Raw genomic sequence first — 23,563 nt, forward strand, 5'->3', positions numbered from 1 at the left:
GTTTTGCAGGATGTGGCTTATATTTACAGCATATATTTACAGTCAAAACCAAGACTCTAAACAGCTGTACGATGCTTGGAGTAAATCTTTCATGTCTGAATAAAAGTGTAGAACACTAAGCACTCTGTGCATTTCTTTTATCTGTAATACTCCAGTGGAAAGGGACAGAATCAACTTGTGCTGATAAGTTTGCCAACATTATGCAACCTCATAGATCTTTCCTGTACCCAGCTAAATGAGGACAACTGTTACATGCCTCTACTCTGAACACATGATGGTGATCGAGAGACAGTATGATAACCCAGCATGAAGTCCAGTGACCTGCTGCAGATTAGTGGATATTTATGGTGTTTATCAGTGCCATTTCTTTTCTATTGGTTGCTTTCATCCTCTGTTCAAGGCTCCTGTACCGGTAAATCTGTGTAACAGTCAGTGACTAACGTGATTATGAAGCTCAGGGGGATATGTACTGTGCCGTGACCTCTCACTCTCATTCAGGTCTCGAAACAGGCAAGAAAAAAGCAGCAACACCCTTCAATGATAACTGACTTACTACACTTGCTATTATTAATGCCGATTCAACATCCTGTAATTTAGAATTAATAATGTATCTTCTAATTACATATCCCGAAGATTATATATTGACTAGAAATAGTCATAGTGCAATGAATTCATCACAAGTGACCTCAGTATAGTAAGAGATTTAGCCTACTGCTCATCCTCCTACACACATGGGTTCCCTAGTCTCGTTACTGTCAGTGAGGGTATTCCTGTATTGACAACAATCCCCTGTAGATTTCACGACCACATATACTGTCTGCATGGAATAAGACAAACACAGTTGCACAGATGCCTTCCTGCGTCCTTGCATGCAGCATTCACTTACAGAACAGAGATCAGAGCTTTGAGATCAGAGACAGGGGAAAAGATATATAATACATATATGTTACTGTAATGAGCGTTATAATGGTACATAATGACAATAAATCAGGAGACACTGATGAGAATCTGATCCTGGGTCATCTGCTCTACTGTAAGTCTATGCGCTTTCCTCTCTTCTTGGAATGTCTGCCACCTATGCTGAACTCCACTGGTGTGGGTGGGGGTGGGATGTGTGTGTGTTTGCTCCTCAAGGGCAACAGACGCGTCCGATCAATTATTTACAGCTGATTTCCCCCCAGTATTTCCATCAGGTAAGTGAACCTTTCTGCATCATGTGCAGAAGCTGATTTTGGAATGTTTGTCGCCATCAAAGCTCCACTGCTAGTGGTAATGCCTGGAACAGGAGTCTCGGTTCAGCTGGGTGGTGAACGGAAGGTAGGAGGAGTTGTCACAGTTTGTGAGAGGTGGGTGTGTTTTGCTGATGCTGGTGTCGTCAGAATTGCCAGAGAGATGAGTGAGCTGCTCTCTGGGCTCAATAAGCACAATGCTCAGCTGTCAATCATGTGCAGTACTGCACAACCTCAAGGTCAAAACAGGTAGATGAATGAATGACCACAGGGAGTCTAACATCACCCTTACAAATGCTAGGATTCAAAGGTTCAGTTAGGTTTGTAATGACTGGCATTTCTTTTCTGAATTGAAACTTTGATAGACAATTAGAATTGGTTAACAAGGATGAGCAGTCATTAGTAAGTGTTTGCAGCTGGGTATTTTAATAGCGTTTGCTAAAGTGGCATGTAGAACCCTTCTTTTTTACCTCCCTCAGCTAAGAAGCAGCAGACTGACCACAGCATTCATTGGACTCCGTGCCACTGATCTGGGTGTAATTGAATCATGTGCTATATATAATGCAATAATAAACCAAGACCAAAATGTTTCTTCTGGGTATTGTGTATCCAGAAGGACATCAGCTGAGTCACTTGAAACACAGACAGATGTCTATGGGATTGGTTTCCTAGCCTTCCTGTTGACCCGGACTGGAATGGAGATAGTTTCTGCCTTGAACCAGTGGGCTTTCTATTAGCTATATACACCCAGTACATACAGTTTCTAGTATAGATGTATTCTCCACAAAATCCTGGGGAAAGAATTTGAGCACTAAGGAGAATAATGATTCCCACAGCAGATCAGTTTGCTGTATATTCATACACTAGATATTAAACATTAAACATCATTCGCTGTTATGATTTTCTTTATTTCAGTATTTAATTATACATCTGATTTAATTATTTTTCTAATAAATGTGCCAAATAATGGCTGAAGGTACAGACTGAATCTCTAATAAAACAGTTGTCATTAATTTGCTTGTTGGAGTCATTATTATAATGGATGAAGCAAACTTGCTAATTGAAGGCTAGTCTTGGAGCTGTGAATCTTAAATGAAGGTAGTGTTCATTTAAAGAGGACAGGGATGACAGCAGCTGGAGGATTGAGAGAATGTTTCTTCCTAATGACTTTTCATTCTCATTAAGGGTTAATATGTGAAATCCATAATTAGGACTTGGAAGGGAAAGGAGGTCCTGGACAGAGCAGGATAAAACAGCCCTGACAACAGCCTTCATCCAAAACAAAAGTACAAACAAAAGTAAAGTGAGGCAACACAAGGTTTAAGGCATGTATTTTAGCTAAAAGGGAAGTAAATTCCCATCACATGTATGAAAATTGGAATTATTATTAGTGACGTTGCTGTTGTGTTGTTGTTGTAATTCCACACAGGATAATGCGTCAGATATCCTGTGCTAAACCATTAGTTTCACATAATGGAATGGGACCAGCCCACTCACTTCATACTAACAACGAACTAAACAGCAATTGTGCATATACTAACACTTCAACAACTAGTAGTAGCACCTGAATACATACACAAAGTTAGTTAGTTACTTACTTTATCATATGATCGCAACACAGGTGTCCAGAAACAATGAAGTGCTTATTCACGTGTATCTCTTCCTGTAACAACACATCACACATATAAAAGATCTTATGCCTATACTAAAAACTAGAGATGGCATGATACCAATTTTCTGTACCAAACTGAAAAAGATATCATGCATTTGAATATTATCTAATATTGATAATGATCCAATCTTTTTTTTTTTTCATTAGAAACCACTGTGGAGCTGTGCTTCAGCTGTTTGGAAGAATCTTTTGTGTGGGATGTATTATATATGCTATTTTTTTACAGATATCATGTATGGATATGACAGATAAATATAAATAATTATAAAGAACAAAAAATCTGTTTACAAGTCTAAAGTATTTAATTTCTTCCTTCCACTGATATACAGTCAGTGTCTGTCTTAGTGGTGTATTTATTGCCTTGATTACTTGGTATTTATGACCTTCTTGGTTCTCAGCTGTACTGTACTAACCCCAACACTTTCTGTTCTTCTTGTGAATTTCAGCAGTAAATCTCTGTTCTACACACGCCACACACCAGGCACAAAGTGAGAAGACAGAGCTACCTGTACTGGGAATCTCTTCACTCGACCTCTGCTCAAAACAATAGAAATGTAACCTGATAGCGATTACAAGATGTTCTTTCTAGCTATCCAAAAATCTATGGATGGATTTAGCTGAAGTTAGCTTATTCTCCAGCTTCTAATTCAAAATTTCCAGACTACCTTTAAACTCAGCGGGCTAACAGCAAATGGTGGGGGGGGGGGTTGTTTGTTTCGTTTTTAATGCGGTTTGACTATATTAACCTGAAGCCATAGAGTAATTAACCTCATGAATTTAGAGAAGGAGAGTGCTTTACTCGTTGGGCTGTTCTTTCTCCTTTCCCCGACCCTGAACTTACGTTACTTCATGGCCAAACTGGAAACGGCGTGTTTTTTCCCTTTTAAGGAGCGTATTAAAAATAAATCACCTATGGTGGCGGATCCACGGCGGGAAATAGTTCTATAACGCTCGAACCTTCGTTAGAACTGTTAGAACTGCTCTCACTAGAAGGAATACATGTTCCCCCACACTGGGTTATCAAAACACCAATGGAAATCACACGAGCAAATGGATATTTGCATGTAAACACAAGTTTTAATCGTTAATGTGAAAATAAATGCTACGGTTAAATTCTACAGATATGTGTAAACCGCTTAAACTAGGCCGACTGATATCACGTAGCCTTCTCAAACTAACCGGGCTGTTATCACATGCGGAGCTCTCCTGCAAAGGACTGTTGTGCTATTTTCATTCTGGATTTGTGATTGTATCGGATCGGTTTTTCTGTTTCTCCACCGATCTAACATTTTTGCGGATATAGACCCGATTCCGATACGTGGTATCGGATCGATGCCATCTCTACAAAAACAATTTCCCAATTAGGTCTAACAAGCTAACATGCACATGTCGGATGCTCAACAGGCCTGCCTCGTACAAAAGTCATAAACATCTGCTGCCCCAATCAAGGAAGCAGCCACCACACCCTCTTGCCGCACGCTGAATAGTTATTGACTGCTGCGATAGCCCACAGTTGGCAGCTGTCGTGATCTCTGAAGTTTTGTAATTTCTTGCAATATCTGCTCAGTGTCGAAAAGGATGTTCAATTGGCGACGGGCCTCATCGTCTTTCCGTCTAACCTCGTCTGATGCAGTTCTAAGTACATCAACAGCCACACCCTATCACTTTCCCACCCACCGTCTTGGTGTGCTTAAAAAAGGAGAGATAACAATTCGTTTAGCTGTCGTTAAAGGGTTACTAACAATCCAGACCACCGTCAGAGTGCGGAGGGGCGTGAAGCTACACGCATAGACTCACTCGACATGGACGAACATTTATTACATATAACACGAACAGGAACACAAATACGTCTAACAATAGCGAAACATCAACACACTACACCAACAACGACCAACGAGCTTGCACACACTAACAAAGGGTTAAATACACAAACAAGACGAGGTACAGGTGTGTGCAGGCGTGGCAACGAATTTATCCTCCCGAGTCACGTGGCGGACCAAACCCCGTGATTCGCGGGAGGCGAGTGTTCAGTGACAGAAATTAGCATAGATTAAATGAGACTACTCTTTAACTCTTAAATACAAGTTAAATCATTCTCACGTCAACGGTATATATAAATATATATATATATATATATATATATATATATATATATATATATATATATAGAGAGAGAGAGAGAGAGAGAGAGAGAGAGAGAGAGAGATAGATAGATAGATAGATAGATAGATAGATAGATAGATAGATAGATAGATATTTCTCTCACTTTCTTTTTGAGCAATGACAGCAACACTTGGTTCCCTCGATATGTGTGTGTCATTTGTCCGCCCTTTCACTCTGCAGTGTGTCATCTGTCCAGGTACTCTGCTGAGTTCTTCATTTCTCTGTGACATGAGCTATTTTAACCAACCTCTCTCAACAAAGGGGGGACACTCACATTTACTGTGCCTGAGAAATGTGATGTAATTTCATCCTGTAATTTCTAAACTTGGAAATTGACAAAGGATGCAGTCAATACTTTGAATACTGCATTTTGCTTGTGCAGGGTGTTCTGTCTGCTCTTCATGGAATGGTAATTATTCTATGAAAAAAGTCTATTTTTTCCATATAAAGCAGAAATTCAAATTATTTTATTGATTTAATGTTTTTATAATACATAATCTCTATTATGTACACACTTGTACAAATGTTTGAAAGTGCTAGCTTCTGTTTGGCAAAGCATTTCACTGCTGTGTGTGTGTGTGTGTGTGTGTGTGTGTGTGTGTGTGTGTGTGTGTGTGTGTGTGTGTGTGTGTGTGTGTGTTCACCTTTCAAGAGGGCTGCTTTTACAATATCACACCAAAAAAGAATATTAAAACTTCTGGAGATGCTCTTAGATATGAGATTTAAGAAATTAAGTTAGAAAATCAAATGTTATTTTTAACTATATTATTTTTCTTGCTGAATCAAAGGTATAATCAACACATTTACTGCCATTTTAAAATACATAAAAGTTATCTTGCCATCTGGAACAAGAAATGTTAAATAAATAACAATTAAATTTTATATACTTTATTTATCAATACTGGAGCATGCCAGTTAGTGTATGTCTCCAGAAGTACTGCTCTTTGTGAATATAACCTTTTCTGCTCTTTGTCCATCTTCAGAATGGTCTTGGAATGCTTTTCTGGAAACAGCAATCAAAAATGCTCTCTGAGACACCCTGGAGAACCGTGTGTCCTGTCTGGGTAAACTACCCTCCCATTGGACAGCCTGAGCCCTGCACCACTGATTGACTCTTTGTGAAGACAGGGCAGTTATCAATCCCAAGAAGGCCACTACCAGTGACAGAGAACAAAGTCCACTGGTGTGTCCAATGGCCCTCCAGCATACAGGCAGAGGTAGAAAGAGTGCAGCTCTGATTAATGATGACCCTTTCAAATGAAAGATATGGGCCTTTACAACATTGTGACCATCACAGAAAGCTCGCCAAGCCACAGTGACAGACTACTTTAGAGTTATTTCCATATTAATGTGATTTATAGGAACTAAATTTAAAGTTTTAACCACAAGGTGCTTTACAACTGTAATGGAACTTCACATCACAAAGTAAAAATCTTGTGTAAGAGCCCCACAGAGGTACACCTCAAGAGTGATTATGAAGCAAATAGGAAGAACATGACAACATTAAGAGGCAACATACATACATTAAGTGAACAATATATACACACTGATTGTCAAAAAGAACTGCTCAGAGGCACGTATGCCAAACACTAATATTTAGTGCTATATATGTAATACATAATATGGACTGTATAGGAATAATTAGCTTTGTACTCAATAACCAGATTCCAACCTACTTACAGGATACCTTAAGCAACCCTTCAGTTGTTTGAAGATGGTGAATTAATGAAATAAGTTGATTTAGGTTGATTTAGTCTTACTTGATGAAATCAACATCTTCAGCCAACCCTGGACAATCCTGAGTCCATCTCCATTACAGAGTGAATCTGGGCAAGCCCAGTGAGTGCACACATGCTCTATAAAAAGCAAAAAGTGTGGTGGCTCATTCAGCATTTACCGAACGTGCGCTGTTAGTATTTGAATACTGACTCATGATTTAGTGGTATAGCAGGATAGGGATAGAATACCAATGTCATTGTGTTGGCAGACAAATAATATCTGCAAAGATGAATTGCTGCTGCATTTGGTTACAGTCCAAGGAGAGTGAAGAGGAGAAGTTGAGAACATCACCATGAAATGCCTGGGAAGTATATCAAAGCTGTATGAGGTATTCATAATGGCTAGAGAAGTAGGTTGTTTCTAGGTTGTTTCCTGTTTCCTATCAAAGATCAAACAACCTTTTTAAAAAAAATTGTTGGCCAATGTATATAAGAAAAGTTCTATATGGGAACAATAAAATCTTAAAATACTGGCACGTGGTGCATGCAGCTATATGAATTAGCAAATGCACTGGAGAATTAAAGCTCTCCAAGTTCTGCTCATTCCTGCCTGTTTAATTCTCTCAACTTTGGTGTTGTTAGCAAGAGCCACAAAGTATCTAAACTGCCAAAAGCTGGGGGAAACAGGTTTACCAGCACCGCACTGGAAAAGTGCAGAAATGCATGTGTGCCCTACACTTTCAATGTTGTGGTAGTGGTTACCTCTTCTTAACAGTAATAAAATGTATGTCAGTGTTTTATCTTTTTTAACCAACACAGGTTTTGTTCAACTTCTCAAGTAGATATTTTTCCACACAATTCAATCAGAAATGCTGCAACAATGCACATATATCTCTGGTGTTTGGATTTGGTGACTCTGGGTGCTGGACCTGGGATTCCAGGAGCTTGCCTGTGGAGTATCTTTAGGCAATAGCAAATCTGAATTCAGTGTCACTTTAACAGAAGAGAATGAACATAGGTGCATTGCATCTTGAGGATTTAATAATGGTGAGACGTTTGGCAGACAAATCTGAAAACACAGTCCAAAAGACTGTGAATTTGCATGAGAGGCTGATACAGGCAATCCAATAACAGTAGAGTAAGACAGACAATGGCGAATAGAGAAAACTAGGATATAATGCACAAAACTATGAATAATGCAAACCAGAATCAGGAAAACCGGCCCAAAGAAACAAAGCACAGCTCAAAAACTCAGTGGAAACAAGATTTTGCAACTAGATCAAGGGAGTGAAATATATGGGCAGGTAATGAGTGCGGAAATAGGTGAGAGCCAGGGGGGCCAGTGGGGGACTGGGCAGGGCCAGTGGGAGTTGGGGTGGTGCCTATGGGAGCTTTGGCGGGGCCAGTGGTGAACAGATCAGTGAACTAGTGCGATGGCGAGATGGGAGCCAGGGCAGAGGTCATGAGAGAGTGTAATCCTGTTTGTGACTTTTTCCCCACGAAGAACTTGAGTAACTTTAAACATTGCCTTTAAACATTGTTTAATAAATTTGGACAATGTAATTTTTGCAAGTATCTAAATGCAAATTTTAATGGAATCACGTCTTTTCAGGTAGTGCTGTGAAGTTTTTCACCTTTGGATTTAAGATTATTTTAAAGGTGATGTAATTTTTTTTTATTTTCTGGCTTTGTCATTGTTTTAAATCCTGTAACTACTTCAGTGAGGTAACTGTGCAAAACCTTTTGATCTCCTCCTCTAGTGTTCTGCACTTTTGACAGACTAAATAGTTGGCTTTTTAAGGCGCTGATGTTGAAACAGCTGACTGAATGACACTGTACCACTTTGCCCTTGTGAAGCACCTACTGTAGTCTCGACTCAATCCATTCCATTACAACTGGAAATGACTAATTAATGATCCCCAGTGGCAAGTGACACCGTTTTTGAGGTATCTTTTACTCCATGGCCCTTGGGCAGGCCTGCTGCAGGCAGGGTGACCAAGCAGAGATGAAGTCCATGATCGTCACTTATTCATCAGGCTTAGCAGTTGTGTTTAATGAGCGTGTCTGTCTAAACCCCTGCAGGGTCTCAGAGGCCCTGCCTGCGCTTTGTGAGCCATGTTAGTAACATTCTGCTAGGCTTTTGTTAGGGTCTTATTACACTGTGAGGGAGGGTACCTGAAGTCCTATATGGTTTTTAACAGACTGGAAAACAGCACAGTATGGAAAGGGGTTTTCTGTTGTGGTCTAGGAAGAAGGAGAATAACTGATTTCTGTTCAGAGATTAGGTTACAGTTTAAAGGACCATTATACTATGATGCTTTTATGGCCATTTACACAGCTGAGTGAACTATGAAAGTCAATTAACGTATTAAAATGAAGTACAATAGAAAGATGAATTTAGTGTTTGAACTCAATATACCCCACACTGCCTTAACAGATGGAGCACAGGCTCCTGTTTATTCACTTATTCATCACAAAGCAGTCAATCTCACCAAGCATCCACATTTTTAAAATGGCTGTGCCTGTTTAGATTAAATATCTCTACTTCTGTCCTATGTGTGTGTGTGTGTGTGCGCGCGCACACACGTGTGTGCATGCCTGTGTGTGTGTATGTGTGCATGCGTGCTTGAAAGAGTGTGAGAGATTAGTCTCACCCTCGACAGAGTCCTTCAATTCCAAGGCAGCTATGAAGGACACATATGGGGTCAGGAGGGAGAGAGTGAGCGGCATTTACCAACAAATCCTTGCCTTCTGGGATACATGCAGTCCCCTGATGTCTAGCTAATGGGAACGTCTTGAATGAAGGAATCCCTACCGACACACAGCCTCTGTAGGTCACTTTCATAACTGATACTTTCTGTGGAAGGCAGACGCAAACCTCTAGAGAAATTTCTAGTTTTGTTGTTATTCGTTTCTTGTTTTCTTTTTTTCTTTTTTTTTGTTTCCATACTTGGTTCCACAGGGACACTCTGTCTACTTCCAGGACAGAGAATATATATGCAACCCGCCCCTGAACCCAGAGAACACACAGTGTGGTGTCAGCCTGGGGGAGGGGCAATGGCTCAATAATGAAAATCAAGCTCGGGTGAATACAACAGTTCTCACAGAACATTATCATTCTCAGGTACAACTTGGAGTACACGCAGCTCTGTGCTGCAAAGACGTCTCCAGAGGCTTTTTCTAATGCGAGGAGTTAAGATCTCTCCTTAATATGGAGAGGTCAAATGGCATGCATTTTCACTAGCTAGTAAACATGTCAGTGGTTATAGTGCAAAAGAAACACAAAACGATTACTGTCCCATGGTGGGACTTTTAGTTAGACTCAGTGGAGAGTGTTTGAGGTTTGAGGAGGAAGGGGGAGCTACATGCTTTGATGTCAGTTATGTGCAAACTAGAGTTCTGTGATCTCTGTGAAGCTGATTAGTGTTCTGTGAAGCTGATTAGTGTTCTGTGAAGCTGATTTCTCATATGTTTGAGGCAATGCAAAATTGGAAATTAAAACAAGTGGCTTGACATTATCATCTCCAAAATTCTAAATTTTAAAAGTACATCAGGATGAAACAAAAAATTCTGTAAAGCAGTGGTGCTACAGGAACCTCTGTAGCCTCAAGCCAATTCATATTTTATATGGTTGTGGTAGTGAGGCAGGAGGGTTTGCACGAGTCCAGGGATTGATTTTAGCCTGTCAGCAGATTGTTCACATTCTTTCAGCTTGCACAAGCGTCAGCATTTTCAGTTTATATTGCCAAAAGAGTTTTTTGACCTTTTTCAATTGCTAGCAAGACACTGGCACTCCAGGGAGGTAATAATGGAAGTACAGTGGCAGTTATTATATTTAATAGGAGCCTGCATTGATTATAAAGAATAACTCTCTATTGAGCCAAGCTCAAGGCGCACTTGTACTTACATACACACATACATACACACACACGTGATATCCTAAATCTCTGTGTTAACGTGCTCATCAGATGCAAGTTGGTACCTTTGCTAATGGCTTTGGGTCATGGAGTGGAGAAAGGACACAGGACTAGTGCACTACTTATTGTCCTCTATGGGGAACAAAAATGAACAAGGGAGATTTCCCCACACTATGGTTTAAACTCGCTTTTGCTTTTCAGCTGCAGTACTCATTGCTGTGCATATCGACACACTCTGGTAGGCACCTTAGGACAGAAGAGTTGGCTCGTAAGTAGGCTGTCATTTAACTGCACACAGGTGGGGCCAATTTTAATTCCCCTTCTGGTACACCCAGGCCATCTCTCTGCCCTGCAGATGACACGCAGCCACACCCCCATAGCCACAGTGCCAGTCGTCTGTCTGAACACAGAGTCAACAGAAAAGTTATTATGTTACTAATCTGAGACAAGCAGAGTTTTGATGGGGGGAAAATGAAAGGAAAGTCAAAAGGTGTCCGGTTTTATTTCTACATAAATACCAAACTGGTGTTATTTCTACCTAAATACTAAAATAGCCTTGAGTGTACTTAGCCATGGACATGGCAAAGATAAGAGACAAGTACAGGAAAATATAAGAGATGTGGGGTCAGTGTCAACCAGTGGACTCATGGGTAGCTATAGATAGCCATAATATCAAAATTACACAGGCTCATTAATCTCATGCCATAAATCCCAACACACTGGTGGAGGCAGTCAGCACAGACCCTTGAGACGCCCAGGTGCTGAGTTGCTGATGAATCCTTCCTACAGATGTCCCTGTGAGATTGGGTCCCCTCAGTCTGACCAGGGGGGCCACAGCCCCACGCTAATGAGAAATAAAAGGTGCTGTTAATGCTTATCAGCGTGGACAGCAGTGCTCTTCTGTCCCACAATTACTTCCTCCAGGCTTTACCACCCAGCATTCAGAGTGAATGTTTGGTTCTTGGGTTGGAACACAGCACACTTTGCGGCGTGTGTGACTGTCGGGGGATTACTAATGGGCACCTATTGCTATCTGTGTTTAATACAAGGACAATGAAAGCTGTAGGCTTTTCTAGAACAATAGCTGCCTCCATTCTGGAATACGTGGAGAAAGTGAGGTTCCACTGACACTGGGGATAAAAGTAGCAAAATGCACACAATGCAAACATTTTAATGTTTAACCATTCTCAGAGCTTTACGGAACTATTGTTTTAAGCTATAATGCCTCAAACATCAATAATTTACATCTTTTACCATCAATAATTAATGGGGATTTTTTTTTTTATCATTAATGATTCTTCCTGAAGAAAGTGATTTGGGTTTATCATGATATTGATTTTGATGCATACATGGTAGATTCGTTACAATTCAACATAAAGTAGTTTTTCTGATAATTTGATTTTGGTACTATTGTTAGTCTATTTTTTATAACCTTTGGAATGTTTGATTTGTTTATGTGTGTAGATGTCAATAAATCTTAAATCTCCCATTTCCTCTTCTAATTCTGCATGTGCTTGTTGTGTTTTGTCTTCTAGTTTGTCTTTGTGGTTTGAAGGTTTCCAGAGTTCTGTTTTGTGGGTTATGTTTGAGTACTTCTCAGTAAATCACAGTCCCTTTATTCATGTTTCTTCTCTTTGGTGCTGTGGACGTCTCAACACTGCTGTTGGTTCAGGCAGATGCTGAATCCATGTCAGGGTACAGTGAAGACTGAGTTATCAGAGGAGCTCACCCAAGCATAGAGCTCAACTCTGCTGCTCTGCCAAGCGGCACAAAGCCAAGACACTGCCAACACATTCACTTTAAAGTGACAGACAAAGAGCAAACACACACACGCGCACACACACACACACACACACACACACACACACACACACACACACACACACACACACACACACACACACATACGCACATAAGCTTGACACAAGCTACCATTCAGAAAACCTTGCCAATTGGTACAAATTTACAGTGACACTGCCAAAATGCATCCAGTCTAAAATATACTTTCTCTCTCTCTCTCTCACTCTCTCTCTCTGTCTCTCTCTCTCTCTGTCTGTCTCTCTCTCTCTCTCTCACTCTCTCTCTCTCTCTCTCTCATGCTTGATTTATACTTTAGTTCTATGTCTATCTTTTTCACCCAAAATGACCAGTAAAAGTTCAACCTGCTTGTGTTGTTGCACATAGAAAAGTGATCCTCTACACAACACCACATCCCTCCTTACCATAGGCTCACAAGCACAACGAAGCCACTTGGAAAAGTTGCCAACTCAATGAAATAAACATGACATGTCACTTGATAACACCTATCAATTATCTGTCTTCTTTGTGATACATTATCAATGATTATGATACTCTGTGTTGTTTGCTGTACAGTCTGCTTTTAAAGTTTTTGCAGAAAGTATGTGCACAAATATCTTGTAATCTTAAATAATCTGTTTAATGAGATTGTTTTTCCAGAGAGAAGAGGAGGATGGGTTTACAGTAATAAAATCCCACAGAACTGAATAGCTCTGCTGTTGATATCTACACACTCCTCTAGACAAGTGAGAATGAGGGAGAGCTGATTGCTCTTGTCTGAACTGGAATAACCTTTGGGGCAGCGGAGCCATATCTCCTAGCCAATGGGCCATCAGCTCACACATAGCAAGTGAGCTACTCACTCACTACCCACAAGTGAGCCCCTCACGGGGCTTCGTGATGCCTCATGGATTGGGTTGCCCTTCCATCTATTTGTCAGCCACATTACCTGCTTTTATTTGTCTCTTATATCCTTCAACATAGCAGTGCCTAACTGTCCCAAATCCCACATCCTGACTTGATGCTAATGCACCAGTCGCATACTACAAACATATTACATAACAGTTCTGCATCACAAACGTACTTGTTTGGAGTTGCTGGTTATGAAAAATTACACTTATAATTTTAGGTTAGCTTTTAATACCCCCATCCAAACCTTAAAGCAAGGTTGAGACGTGGAGAAAGACGTGGAGAAAGTGAGGCTTCACTGACACTGGGGATAAGAGTACCAAAATGCACACAATGCAAACATTTTAATGTTTAACCATTCTCAGAGCTTTACGGAACAATTCTTTTAAGCTATAATGCCTCAAACATCAATAATTTACATCTTTTACCATCAATAATTAATGGTTGTTTTGTTTTTGTTTTTTTTGTATCATTAATGATTCTTCCTGAAGGAAGTGATTTGGATTTATCTTGATATTGATTTTGATGCATCTGTATAAAGTATCAATAAATTATTAAAATTTTAATAATTCAAAGACATTACTACATTTATTTACTTAAAATGAAGATAAGATACAAGCAGCGTGAATAGGTATAAACTGTTTGTAAGGAAACGCTGGATTTTGAAAGTGGCAATGAACATCATCAGGCTCTGTTTCCCGTCTTATTTAACATAAAAGCTGTATGCACAAATCTCCCTGTGTAGTGGATGTCCTCTCCGACCCATTCTGCCCCCACCCACTGTCTGGCAAAAGGGACGATATCATTCAAGCCAGCTCTGCCAGCGTCCATAACAGCTGCTTCTCACAAGCTGTCAACATCCTTCCGACCTAACCAATCGCCTCCCGCTAACAAAATACCCATGCCCTTCCACAGCAACACACACTTCGAGACATACATGGATACGTGCACACACAATTTTTTGTAAAACAGTCTTCTTCCTGGATTTTCCTTTTTTACCACTTTTGCAGATCTGACAAACCCAATGTTTATGCTTAGCTATGTTTAATTGGCATGTATTTCTTAAGGTGTTTTGGTTGTCTGAAGTGGCGGTTCCTGCCAGCATTGTAATTTGTGTTCTTTTCCCATTCTCAATGTTGAACACAAAGCCTTTTGAATCTGCTGTATTCTTAATACCATCAATACTTTGAAAAATAAACAACTTATTCACTCTGAATAATTTCAAGTAAATTTAGATGTAAATTAAGTGCACAAAAGGAGAGAGATATTTGGACTTGATTAAACTTTGATTAAACTTTGATTTTAAAAATCTAGCTGTTTTTTTTTTTTTCCAGTTCAATATGTAAAATGTGTTTTACCAGTCTAGTGAACCAGATTGCTAAATATGTTTACACCACTGTGGTGAACCAAAATGTCAAATGTGTTTACACCACTCTGGTGAACCAGAATGTTAAATGTATTTAGACCACTCTAGTGAAGCAGAATACTCTTGCACTTGCGTAATACTTTTGCATTTATTTAAATCTGAACAGACATATGAGGCACTGTACAAATACTCCCTGTACAAAGAATCCATGTCACAGCTGCAACTCTGTAAATGATCGTGACAAAACCTACAAATACTAGGGTATATGGAAGGTCTAGGTAACAGCTTCTCATTTAAAAGTCACATCACCAGTAGATTCATCTACTGTGCCTAAATTATGGGGTTGTCATTCTTTGCTATACTTCTAGAAGTACACACTCTAGTACACAAAATAAAAGCACAAAAAAATCTCACTTCAGATCATTTTTTGCTATAAAAGCAAACAAGACCACAAATAAATACAGGGCATTGAACACTGGACAAAACTGAATTGTGCTTATCCTCTACTGATGTTTTTCCACTGAGACGTCTTCTCTTAGGGCTCCTCTGTTGCTGATGTCGGACATGCAGGGTTTTTTACAAAATAACTTCCTCACTAACTGAATCATCCATAGCCTGTCAGCATGTCAAAGCATGTTTTAAATCATGCTGGCCATCTGTGAGCCAGTGTCACATTGTCTCCGCAATGACCCCAGGCACAAAAACTGAATCAGTTTAGATGTTTCTCCAGATATCATTCAGTAGGTTCATTCCTTCTTCAGTAACCATTTGAAGGCAGTTAGGATTACAGCTGCTGTCTTATTTTTCCTGCGAGGGACTGTGTTGGGTAAGTGTCTATATACTACACACTAATGATTGTTGCACCAATGAATGCAATATATCTTTATTTAAGTACTCTGCAGACACAGCTATTCAGGCCTCTCACACAAAATCATTAATTTATCACCTGCTTTTGTCATTGGTTGAAGGACAGCTTCATAAATCTCTGTGGCTTTAATTCATCAGACTTTGCTAAAAATGTGTGCAGATTTAAGCACTGGGAATATCATCCAAATCCTGAGTCTTTACATAGAACATGCATTAATGTGGGCACTGATGAAAGAGGAACACTCAGCACAATGACACAAAATGATGAAAATATTAAATTAATATTAACAGTTAGTGTTAATATTAACAGTATAGCCTAAAGGATTTGTCATTTTTCCTTTTATTAATGTAATCATTTGGTATTATGAAGATATATAAAATACTTGTGAAGGTGTGCTCTTTTTGCCAATTTCACCTCCAGCGCAGAATGATGTGGGCCAACCTTAAGATGAGCACAAAAACATGTTTTAGTTTTTTGGACCCAGTGTCCAAAACCCTGGAGGTGGTCTTATCATGCCATGACTGTGTCGCATACAGCCAAGAATCACTGTAACTAAATCACCATTAGTTCTTGCAAGAGAACAAAGTAGATTGCCTCACAACAATAGTCTACATTCTTATAACTTCTTAAAGAAAATGAATAACTTTATTTAAATACAGGCAACCTTTCCAAGTAAAATATCTAGTTGGTGCATCACACCGAGAAATGATTAACTATAATATGAATTTTGATATTTACATCAAGCATTCTTATGTAGAGAAACTTATTTATCAGTTTGACTGTATTTGTGCTCCCTGGGAATTAAACCCCAGACCTTGGTGTTGCTAGCGCCTTGCACTATCTGTAACTGAATTAATGATATCCAAACATCTATGATCAGTCCAGGCATATGTTGGGCTGCACTGCACTCCACACACATGTCCTTAAGTGAAGGAGTATCACCTGAGTACTCATTGTGATCTGAGACATCGAGGAGCAAAGATAAGTGGCTTCCTCCAACCTTTGCAGAGCTGTACAGAACAATGTACCTCCTGCAGCTTGTAAGCAAAGCCTCCAGTCCTTCCACAGCCCAGCACAATGTTCCAGGCTCCCTCTTGTGTGCAAGTAAACCCCACTGATGCTCCCTCTTGAGCTGCAGTGGTATTAGGCAAGGACACAAATGAGCCACCCCATCAAGGAGTAATCCATGAAATTCTTACACAAAGAGCACAGCAGTTCACACTTTACAACAGGCAGCAAATATCAGCATGTCATATGCCTTCTATTGTGACTTTGGGGTGACCTTGGGGTGACCTTATAATGACCTTGATGTGTTCACCAAGGTCAGGCAATTGCAGTCTCCTACCCACGCCTATTCAATACCCAGTAGTTGACTGCTCAGTAAAAGAACTGTGTTTATATACATAGGCCAACTGGCACTATTTTGCAGATACAGCTGAACCTTAATGAAATGCTATTTCTGTTAATGGATGCTAGTTTTTTTGTCTAAAGTGGAGAGAGCCTACATGTATACTAGTATGACAGGGGATCTTCCTTATTCAACATATAAATTTCTGTTATCTACTCCAGACCCTGGAGACCCTAAACAGGGTCATGAGGTTTTGGTTGATTTTCATGAATACTGAATAGGCGGTTTTGCATTTTACATGCATTGGACACACTGAGGCTTTCTATAGTGCTAACTCTGCTATGATTGTCTGCCTCAAGTATTTGGTTTATTAACACTAGATAATTCAAGGCATATTTGATAATAAACATCCGCACCTCAGAAATACTGAGTCATACTTACCAGACAACTGCATGTTTGGAGAATTTGACTTGCTACAAGTGGTGGAAGGTACAGGTTGTTTGTTGCTTTGTTACTATACCATACTTAATTATCATGACAAAAAACAAACCAAAAAAAAACATTTTAATTATACATTTTCACATTATTTTGTGATCTGGTGTAATTACTACAAATGCCTCGCACACTTTTTTTTTTTGTCTATCACTTTGCACTGTCAAGAAAATATCAAATGCTCCATTTAGATGCTGCATGAAAAAGTAAACATCCCTAAATGTCCATTGTCAAAAGTCTTAACATTTCTTCAGATTAGCTACATCTCTCATTTATATTAATCTCAGAAGAACATGTAAAATCATTATTACCACTAAGAGCACTGACTAGACTTTCTTTACATGCTGATTAGTGGTTGACTCATGCCAAAGACAAAGCACTGTGGCTTATATAAGGCTGCTTTCAGTTGTACTTTTAACACAGGTCATTTTAATAAATAAGAATAGTCCAACACCAAAAATATGTCACACAATAATTACCAAACAATTGATACAATACACAAGAGATAAACTGGAAACAAGGTATTAAAATATTCCCCCAAATTTGTTCCCTTTTTCCTTCCATAGAAAAATAAACCAAAATTATTGATTTTTAAATATTATGGACAGGCAACTATTTCAAAGAACCACACACAACAAAGAATGAGTTTTATACGTAGCCTATAGGACCATGGGTTTGAACACTTTCCCTGAACACGTTCCCAAATGTGATCCAAAATGGCTTAAGGGTTAGTTTACACTGTCCGGACATGGCTACCTGGTGATGCTTCGCCCTGAACTGCAATCCTGCGGTTGCTATGTCTCCGAAGCTGTGACTTTTCACTTCTCACAATGCAAAGTGCATGTCCGCTACTTTAAATTTGGTATGCGCTGCCCAATTTGGACTGTGCATACGAAAAAATATTAAGGCACTGTCTAAATCTTCAGCATACAGAGTTAACCCAATTATACATACACAGTCATTGTATTATTGGGCAGAAGACTTTGCATTCTCAGAAAAAATATGACGCAAAGCGCACCATCCTGTGCCAAGCGCTACTACATATGGTACATACCGCAAAGTCATTACGGCATTTCCTCGTGGATTTGGGATTTTCACGTGCATTTACAAGTGTTTCGCGCGCCATAGGACTCATGCCAAAAGGTTAACCCCTTGCCAAAGGGTTAAATAAAGCCTAGTTACACACAATGATTAAACATGGAAATATTAAGGCAACATCTAAAAAATAAAATGACCCTCTTTTCATGACTGTGCGAAGACTGTAGAGTATGTCTTACTGTAGTTATGGCTTAAGCCTCAAGCAACGGCATATTTTTTTGGTAATTTTATGCATTCGTATTGAGTGAAGATGGACAACTGAAGCAAAAAACTGTAAATGCTAATTTAATGAAAACGTATGAGTTGTGACATTATGAATAGACATATGAAGAGAATGTCTCTTTTTGACGCCCACCAAACAGCATAATCTATTGTTTTTCTAATATGGTGTTAGGCTTTATAATAATGTGGATAATGTGGTTACCAAACATAGGTATGAAAGTAGATGTCAAAAAGACATGGTAGTGTAGATGTAATGGCAATTATTACGTGGTATTACGTCACACTCTTTATTATATAACTCAATTTGGAAGCTTATACGTAAGGAGTCGTAATTAGCCCTCCTAGGTGTAAGTCAAGAGTTACCAAATTAACAGTATGGCATAGCGTTACACTGGCTATAGTCATAGCAATAATCTTTGCGCATGCTTAAAAATGGAGCATTTGGTCATTGAAGACTTTAACCACGGGGTTTTGTTTTATTTCTGTTCATTTTTTAAAAGAATTTGACATTAATGGGACCCTGCACCCTTGGTTCTGCCCTCTCCAGCTGTGCCTACTCAGGTCTAAGTTCTGAGTAGGCTCCTTTCTGTGGGTCCTCCACAGTTCATTGCAAAAGATTTTTTCAATCATGTGTTACTCCTCTTACACTGAGTGTAATGTCACAGGTGCATTCCTAAGCAGTATGTCCCAGCATGTCCCTGTGTAAATACTCTTCATGTTACCAACTCTTGAAGTCTTGCTAGATCATTCTACACAAAAACCATGCCATCTCACTGTTTCTGTGATTTCCTGTTTCATTTTTACATCTTTGTCCATTTTTGTCCATGCGGGTCTGCATGAAAGGCACGTATAAGGAAAATAGCTTATGAAAAATGCTATTCTGATTCATACTCGGCATACAAGAAAATGTCAAATGTAAAATTACATTTGTTTTATCGACGTTTCTAAAACCATATAAATAAAACAAGGAAATGGCTGTAAAAATGGACTGTTAAAAGAACAAAATTTTATGAACATTGATGCTGTATTCATCTTGAAGTCATAAAGTCACCAAATTATATAAATTAGTATTGCAATGAACTTTTTAAAAAGCTGACCAGAAGAAAGCTGCTACTCTAATAAAACCACAAACATAAGCACATGGGTCTTCATTGGAACTGAGTTTGATGGTCAGACGAGACAAAAAGATGAGACCATTTATGTTTTTTTCTACAAAAACAAGGGTGGTCATGCCGTTGAAGTCTGTTTTATTTACATAACACCGTACAACACACATCACATATCATCTTTACAGAGATCTGAGTTCTGGACCTTATAGGCCAGATGAGAGTGATGTGTGACACCAGTGAGTTCATAAGCAAAGACGACATAGACGGTATAGACAGAATGAAAATGTTGGATCTGAATTTGTTCTGGAGAAACTCGGTATTTTGTTGGGGTGCACGGGCCCAGGATACTGACAGGACCTTTTAGAACCAGACCTTGCTGCCTTTAAAATCATGCATGTTAGTCATTTTGCAGCGCATTTAAAAATAGACTATATGCGTACATCTGTATGTATGGAACAAACTAATGGGGGTAGCTAAAGAATAGCTTTCAGACTTAATAGAAATAACCTTTAGCTAGTGGTTGAATTAATAATAGCTTTACTTCTGTAGATGCGTGTCTGCAGAGTTGAAACTCTCTCTCTCTCACTCTGTGAAAATAGAAGAAGTGGGCGAGGTTTGGTCATCTCTGAGATCCTGGTGGACAGTATTTGATCGCTTTTCGAGTTGCGAGCGTCAGTGACTTACAGAATGAACCCACCGTGCCAAAACGCTGTCACGCCGTACGGACTGCACTCCTCCGTGCGATGTTTAAAACTATTTTTCATCAGAAAGTGAATACAATTTTTTAAAAATAAAATCAATGAGAGCTGAGCTTTCCGCTCGGTACAGTCTACAGACACAAAAGAGACTCGTCAGTTTCGAAGCCGTATTATTTACCCACTATGAAAATGGAAAGAAAAAACGCGTGGATTCTTTATGTAAGCAATTTATTTCGCACTTATTGCAACGCAGTATTATATTTTTTGGTTTGGTCTGTCAGTACCGAAACATGTCCTTATCCGTGCACCTACTTTGAGGATTCGGGTAATGTTACTTGTCTGGATTCCCAAGAAATCGAGCTACCGCTTGTTGTACCCCAGTGGACCAACACGTTAATTCTGAGGGGAATCAACATCTCAGCTCTACCTGAGAGTGCATTTTTAGTGAACGGGACGGATTTGGAATTTAAGACACTGCAATTATCTTGGAACAACATACGTGTAATCAAAGCATATGCGTTTCGCGGACTCTCGCGACTTCAACGCTTGGATTTGAGTCACAACAAACTAGAGACCGTTTCAGCGTTGGCTTTTTGTGGTTTGGAAGACCTGCGTTTTCTCTATCTAAATAACACTCTAATGAGTTCTGGCGCAAGGAATTTGACGATGGCGCTGTCCACGGGATGTCTGCGAAATCTTCAGAGACTGGATTTGTCAGGAAATCGCTTAAAGGCAATACCTATTGCACGGTTTGACAATCTTAACTTAAATACGTTAGTACTAACTAACAATTCTATCGAGAATATTGGAGGAAACAACGTTTCAAGTTTTAATGCATATAAAAAAATAAGAATTTTCCTGTCAATGAACCCTTTCATATGTAATTGTGAGCTGCAAGAATTATATTATTGGTTGCAAAATGACTCTCAGTGCGCAGATTCCAGTCGTCTACTTTGTGCGCTACCAGAGACAAAGAGGGGATTACCTGTGGAGAAACTTCTTATGGAGGATATCAATTGCATCAACGCGGAATTAGAAACGGTTTCTTACGTGTTTCTTGGCATTGTGTTGGCTTTGATTGGGGTTGTGTTCCTAATGGTCCTGTACTTGAACAGAGGAGGCATTAAAAGGTGGATGAATAACATTAGAGACGCGTGCCGTGACCAGATGGAAGTATATCATTACAGATATGAACAGGACTCCGACCCTAGACTGGAAAACGTAGCTGTTTAGACAGAATGTTGGCGTACCATGCTTGAACAAGATAATAGCTGGATTTGTACTCTCTCACAGATGTCAATTAAGGCACTGAATTCGTTCGGTTCACAGTCTTGACTAATGCATGACCTTTTAAAAATATAGTACATAGACTACCATTACTTGTTCAAATATGCAGTGTAAATAAAACATGCACAGAATGTAGTTTACGTCTTACATTTCTCAACAAAAACTAGCAAATAAAGATAAATGAAAAAGTAGGCTGAGCAGTTTCCTCTACAATTTATTATTGCAAAAATGAACATACACAAATCTATTACATGCATTGAGAAGTTATTTCTATCACATTGAATACACTTATTTGGCAAGTGACTGATCGGTTTGTGTGATTTGGTGTTGACCTATTTGACATTCGAGACACACACAGTGGCATAGAAGTGCAAAAACACTAACAAATCAGAAAACACAACAAAATCTAAACCAATTGTGAAAATACAACAGTGAAAATGCAACAAGAAAAGCAGAAACACACAAACATTAACTCAAAACAGAAAAGTGTGTCCTTATCAAATATAATATTCCCATTGCTGATTGAACATGGTGTATGACTATCACAAGGAAAAATGAAGTTTGCTGCAGAGACATTCAGTAAGATAGCCAGACAGTGAGGTTAATGTTCCTAAATCACAGGTTCACCTTGTTTTATTTTTGTTTGCTTATTTGTTTGCTTGCTTGTGTGACAGCAAAAGACAGAAATATATGTTTTTTCCACATTAATACTTAGCTAGCTAGCATCCTATAACAGATTCAACTGCAAAGGGTAACCACAGTAGTAATGCTGACGGCAAGCAAAAAAAAAATGCTTTGGGCCTGTTTTTACTGCTTACTACTCATGGCCAACCAGACGTTTCCAGATATATATGAACAGTACAAAATTAAGAATTCTTGCTACATCATGCAATTTAGGCCCATAATCAAAGGATCTAGCCAGGGTTATATATTACTCAACAGCAGGAAAGCTCAGAACAGGAGCTGTTATAGTTTAAACCATATGGGAAAAGTACATAATTGATCCCAAAGGAGTAGACTCCCATAAAGCTCATCCCAATTCCCGTTGTCACTGCGGGAACTACCACAGTGAGTCATGTCTGGTGTGGCGAGCAACATGGAGTAGCTGCGGCTTGCTGCACTCAGTGCACCGCTTCTGGAAAAAGGGCCCGATTGGCAGAGACCCTGAAATATATAAGATATGAATTTGTAAGCACATCTCAACTGAAGGCAGATGATACAATAACTCTAAATAAAACTGCTAAACTGCTGAACTGCTAAAACATTAAACCCCATTCTCGGAAGAAAACTGTCAAAACATATTCATTAAATGAATCACTTTTTTCACAAAACTTTAAATAACATTCATCTATTTAGACACATTTTTCAATGTGTAAACAGAATAAACACCAATTCAAATACAAGTGGCATGTGTGAACTGGATTGTGACTTTAGCTGTGGAGGGCAACAATAAAAGAGGAGCGCTTGTCAGAGGAGGAGGAGGAGGAGGAGGAGGGGGACCAAAAACAAGAGCAGTCAGATTAAATTAAAGCAGCTATCATAGATCATGTTTTGGTCCACAGTATGACTATGAGGGAAACAGGACAACATGTGCAGCCTAATGGTTTTTCTGACTGTGAACACATAGAAACTGATAACTGAGGCACAATCACTGAAACATTTACTCGTGC

The 23,563-nt window shown here is 39.2% G+C and overlaps 1 protein-coding gene across 1 annotated transcript; it reads left to right on the forward strand.

Moving 5' to 3' along the window:
• Positions 1-20,566: 20,566 nt before the first annotated feature.
• tpbgl (trophoblast glycoprotein like) lies at positions 20,567-23,054 on the forward strand. The gene has a single exon (XM_027006505.3). It carries the CDS (start codon positions 20,790-20,792, stop codon positions 21,837-21,839), a length of 1,050 nt encoding a protein of 349 aa, XP_026862306.3. The 5' UTR covers positions 20,567-20,789; the 3' UTR covers positions 21,840-23,054.
• Positions 23,055-23,563: the final 509 nt, after the last annotated feature.

This window comes from Electrophorus electricus, chromosome 19 (genome assembly GCF_041902795.1).
Source record: "Electrophorus electricus isolate QZ-2024a chromosome 19, ASM4190279v1, whole genome shotgun sequence".
Taxonomy (NCBI): Eukaryota; Metazoa; Chordata; class Actinopteri; order Gymnotiformes; family Gymnotidae; genus Electrophorus; species Electrophorus electricus.

Bases quoted from the DNA above. Each gene is read 5' to 3' on its own strand.
- tpbgl (XM_027006505.3), top strand. From the start codon at position 20,790: ATGAAAATGGAAAGAAAAAACGCGTGGATTCTTTATGTAAGCAATTTA.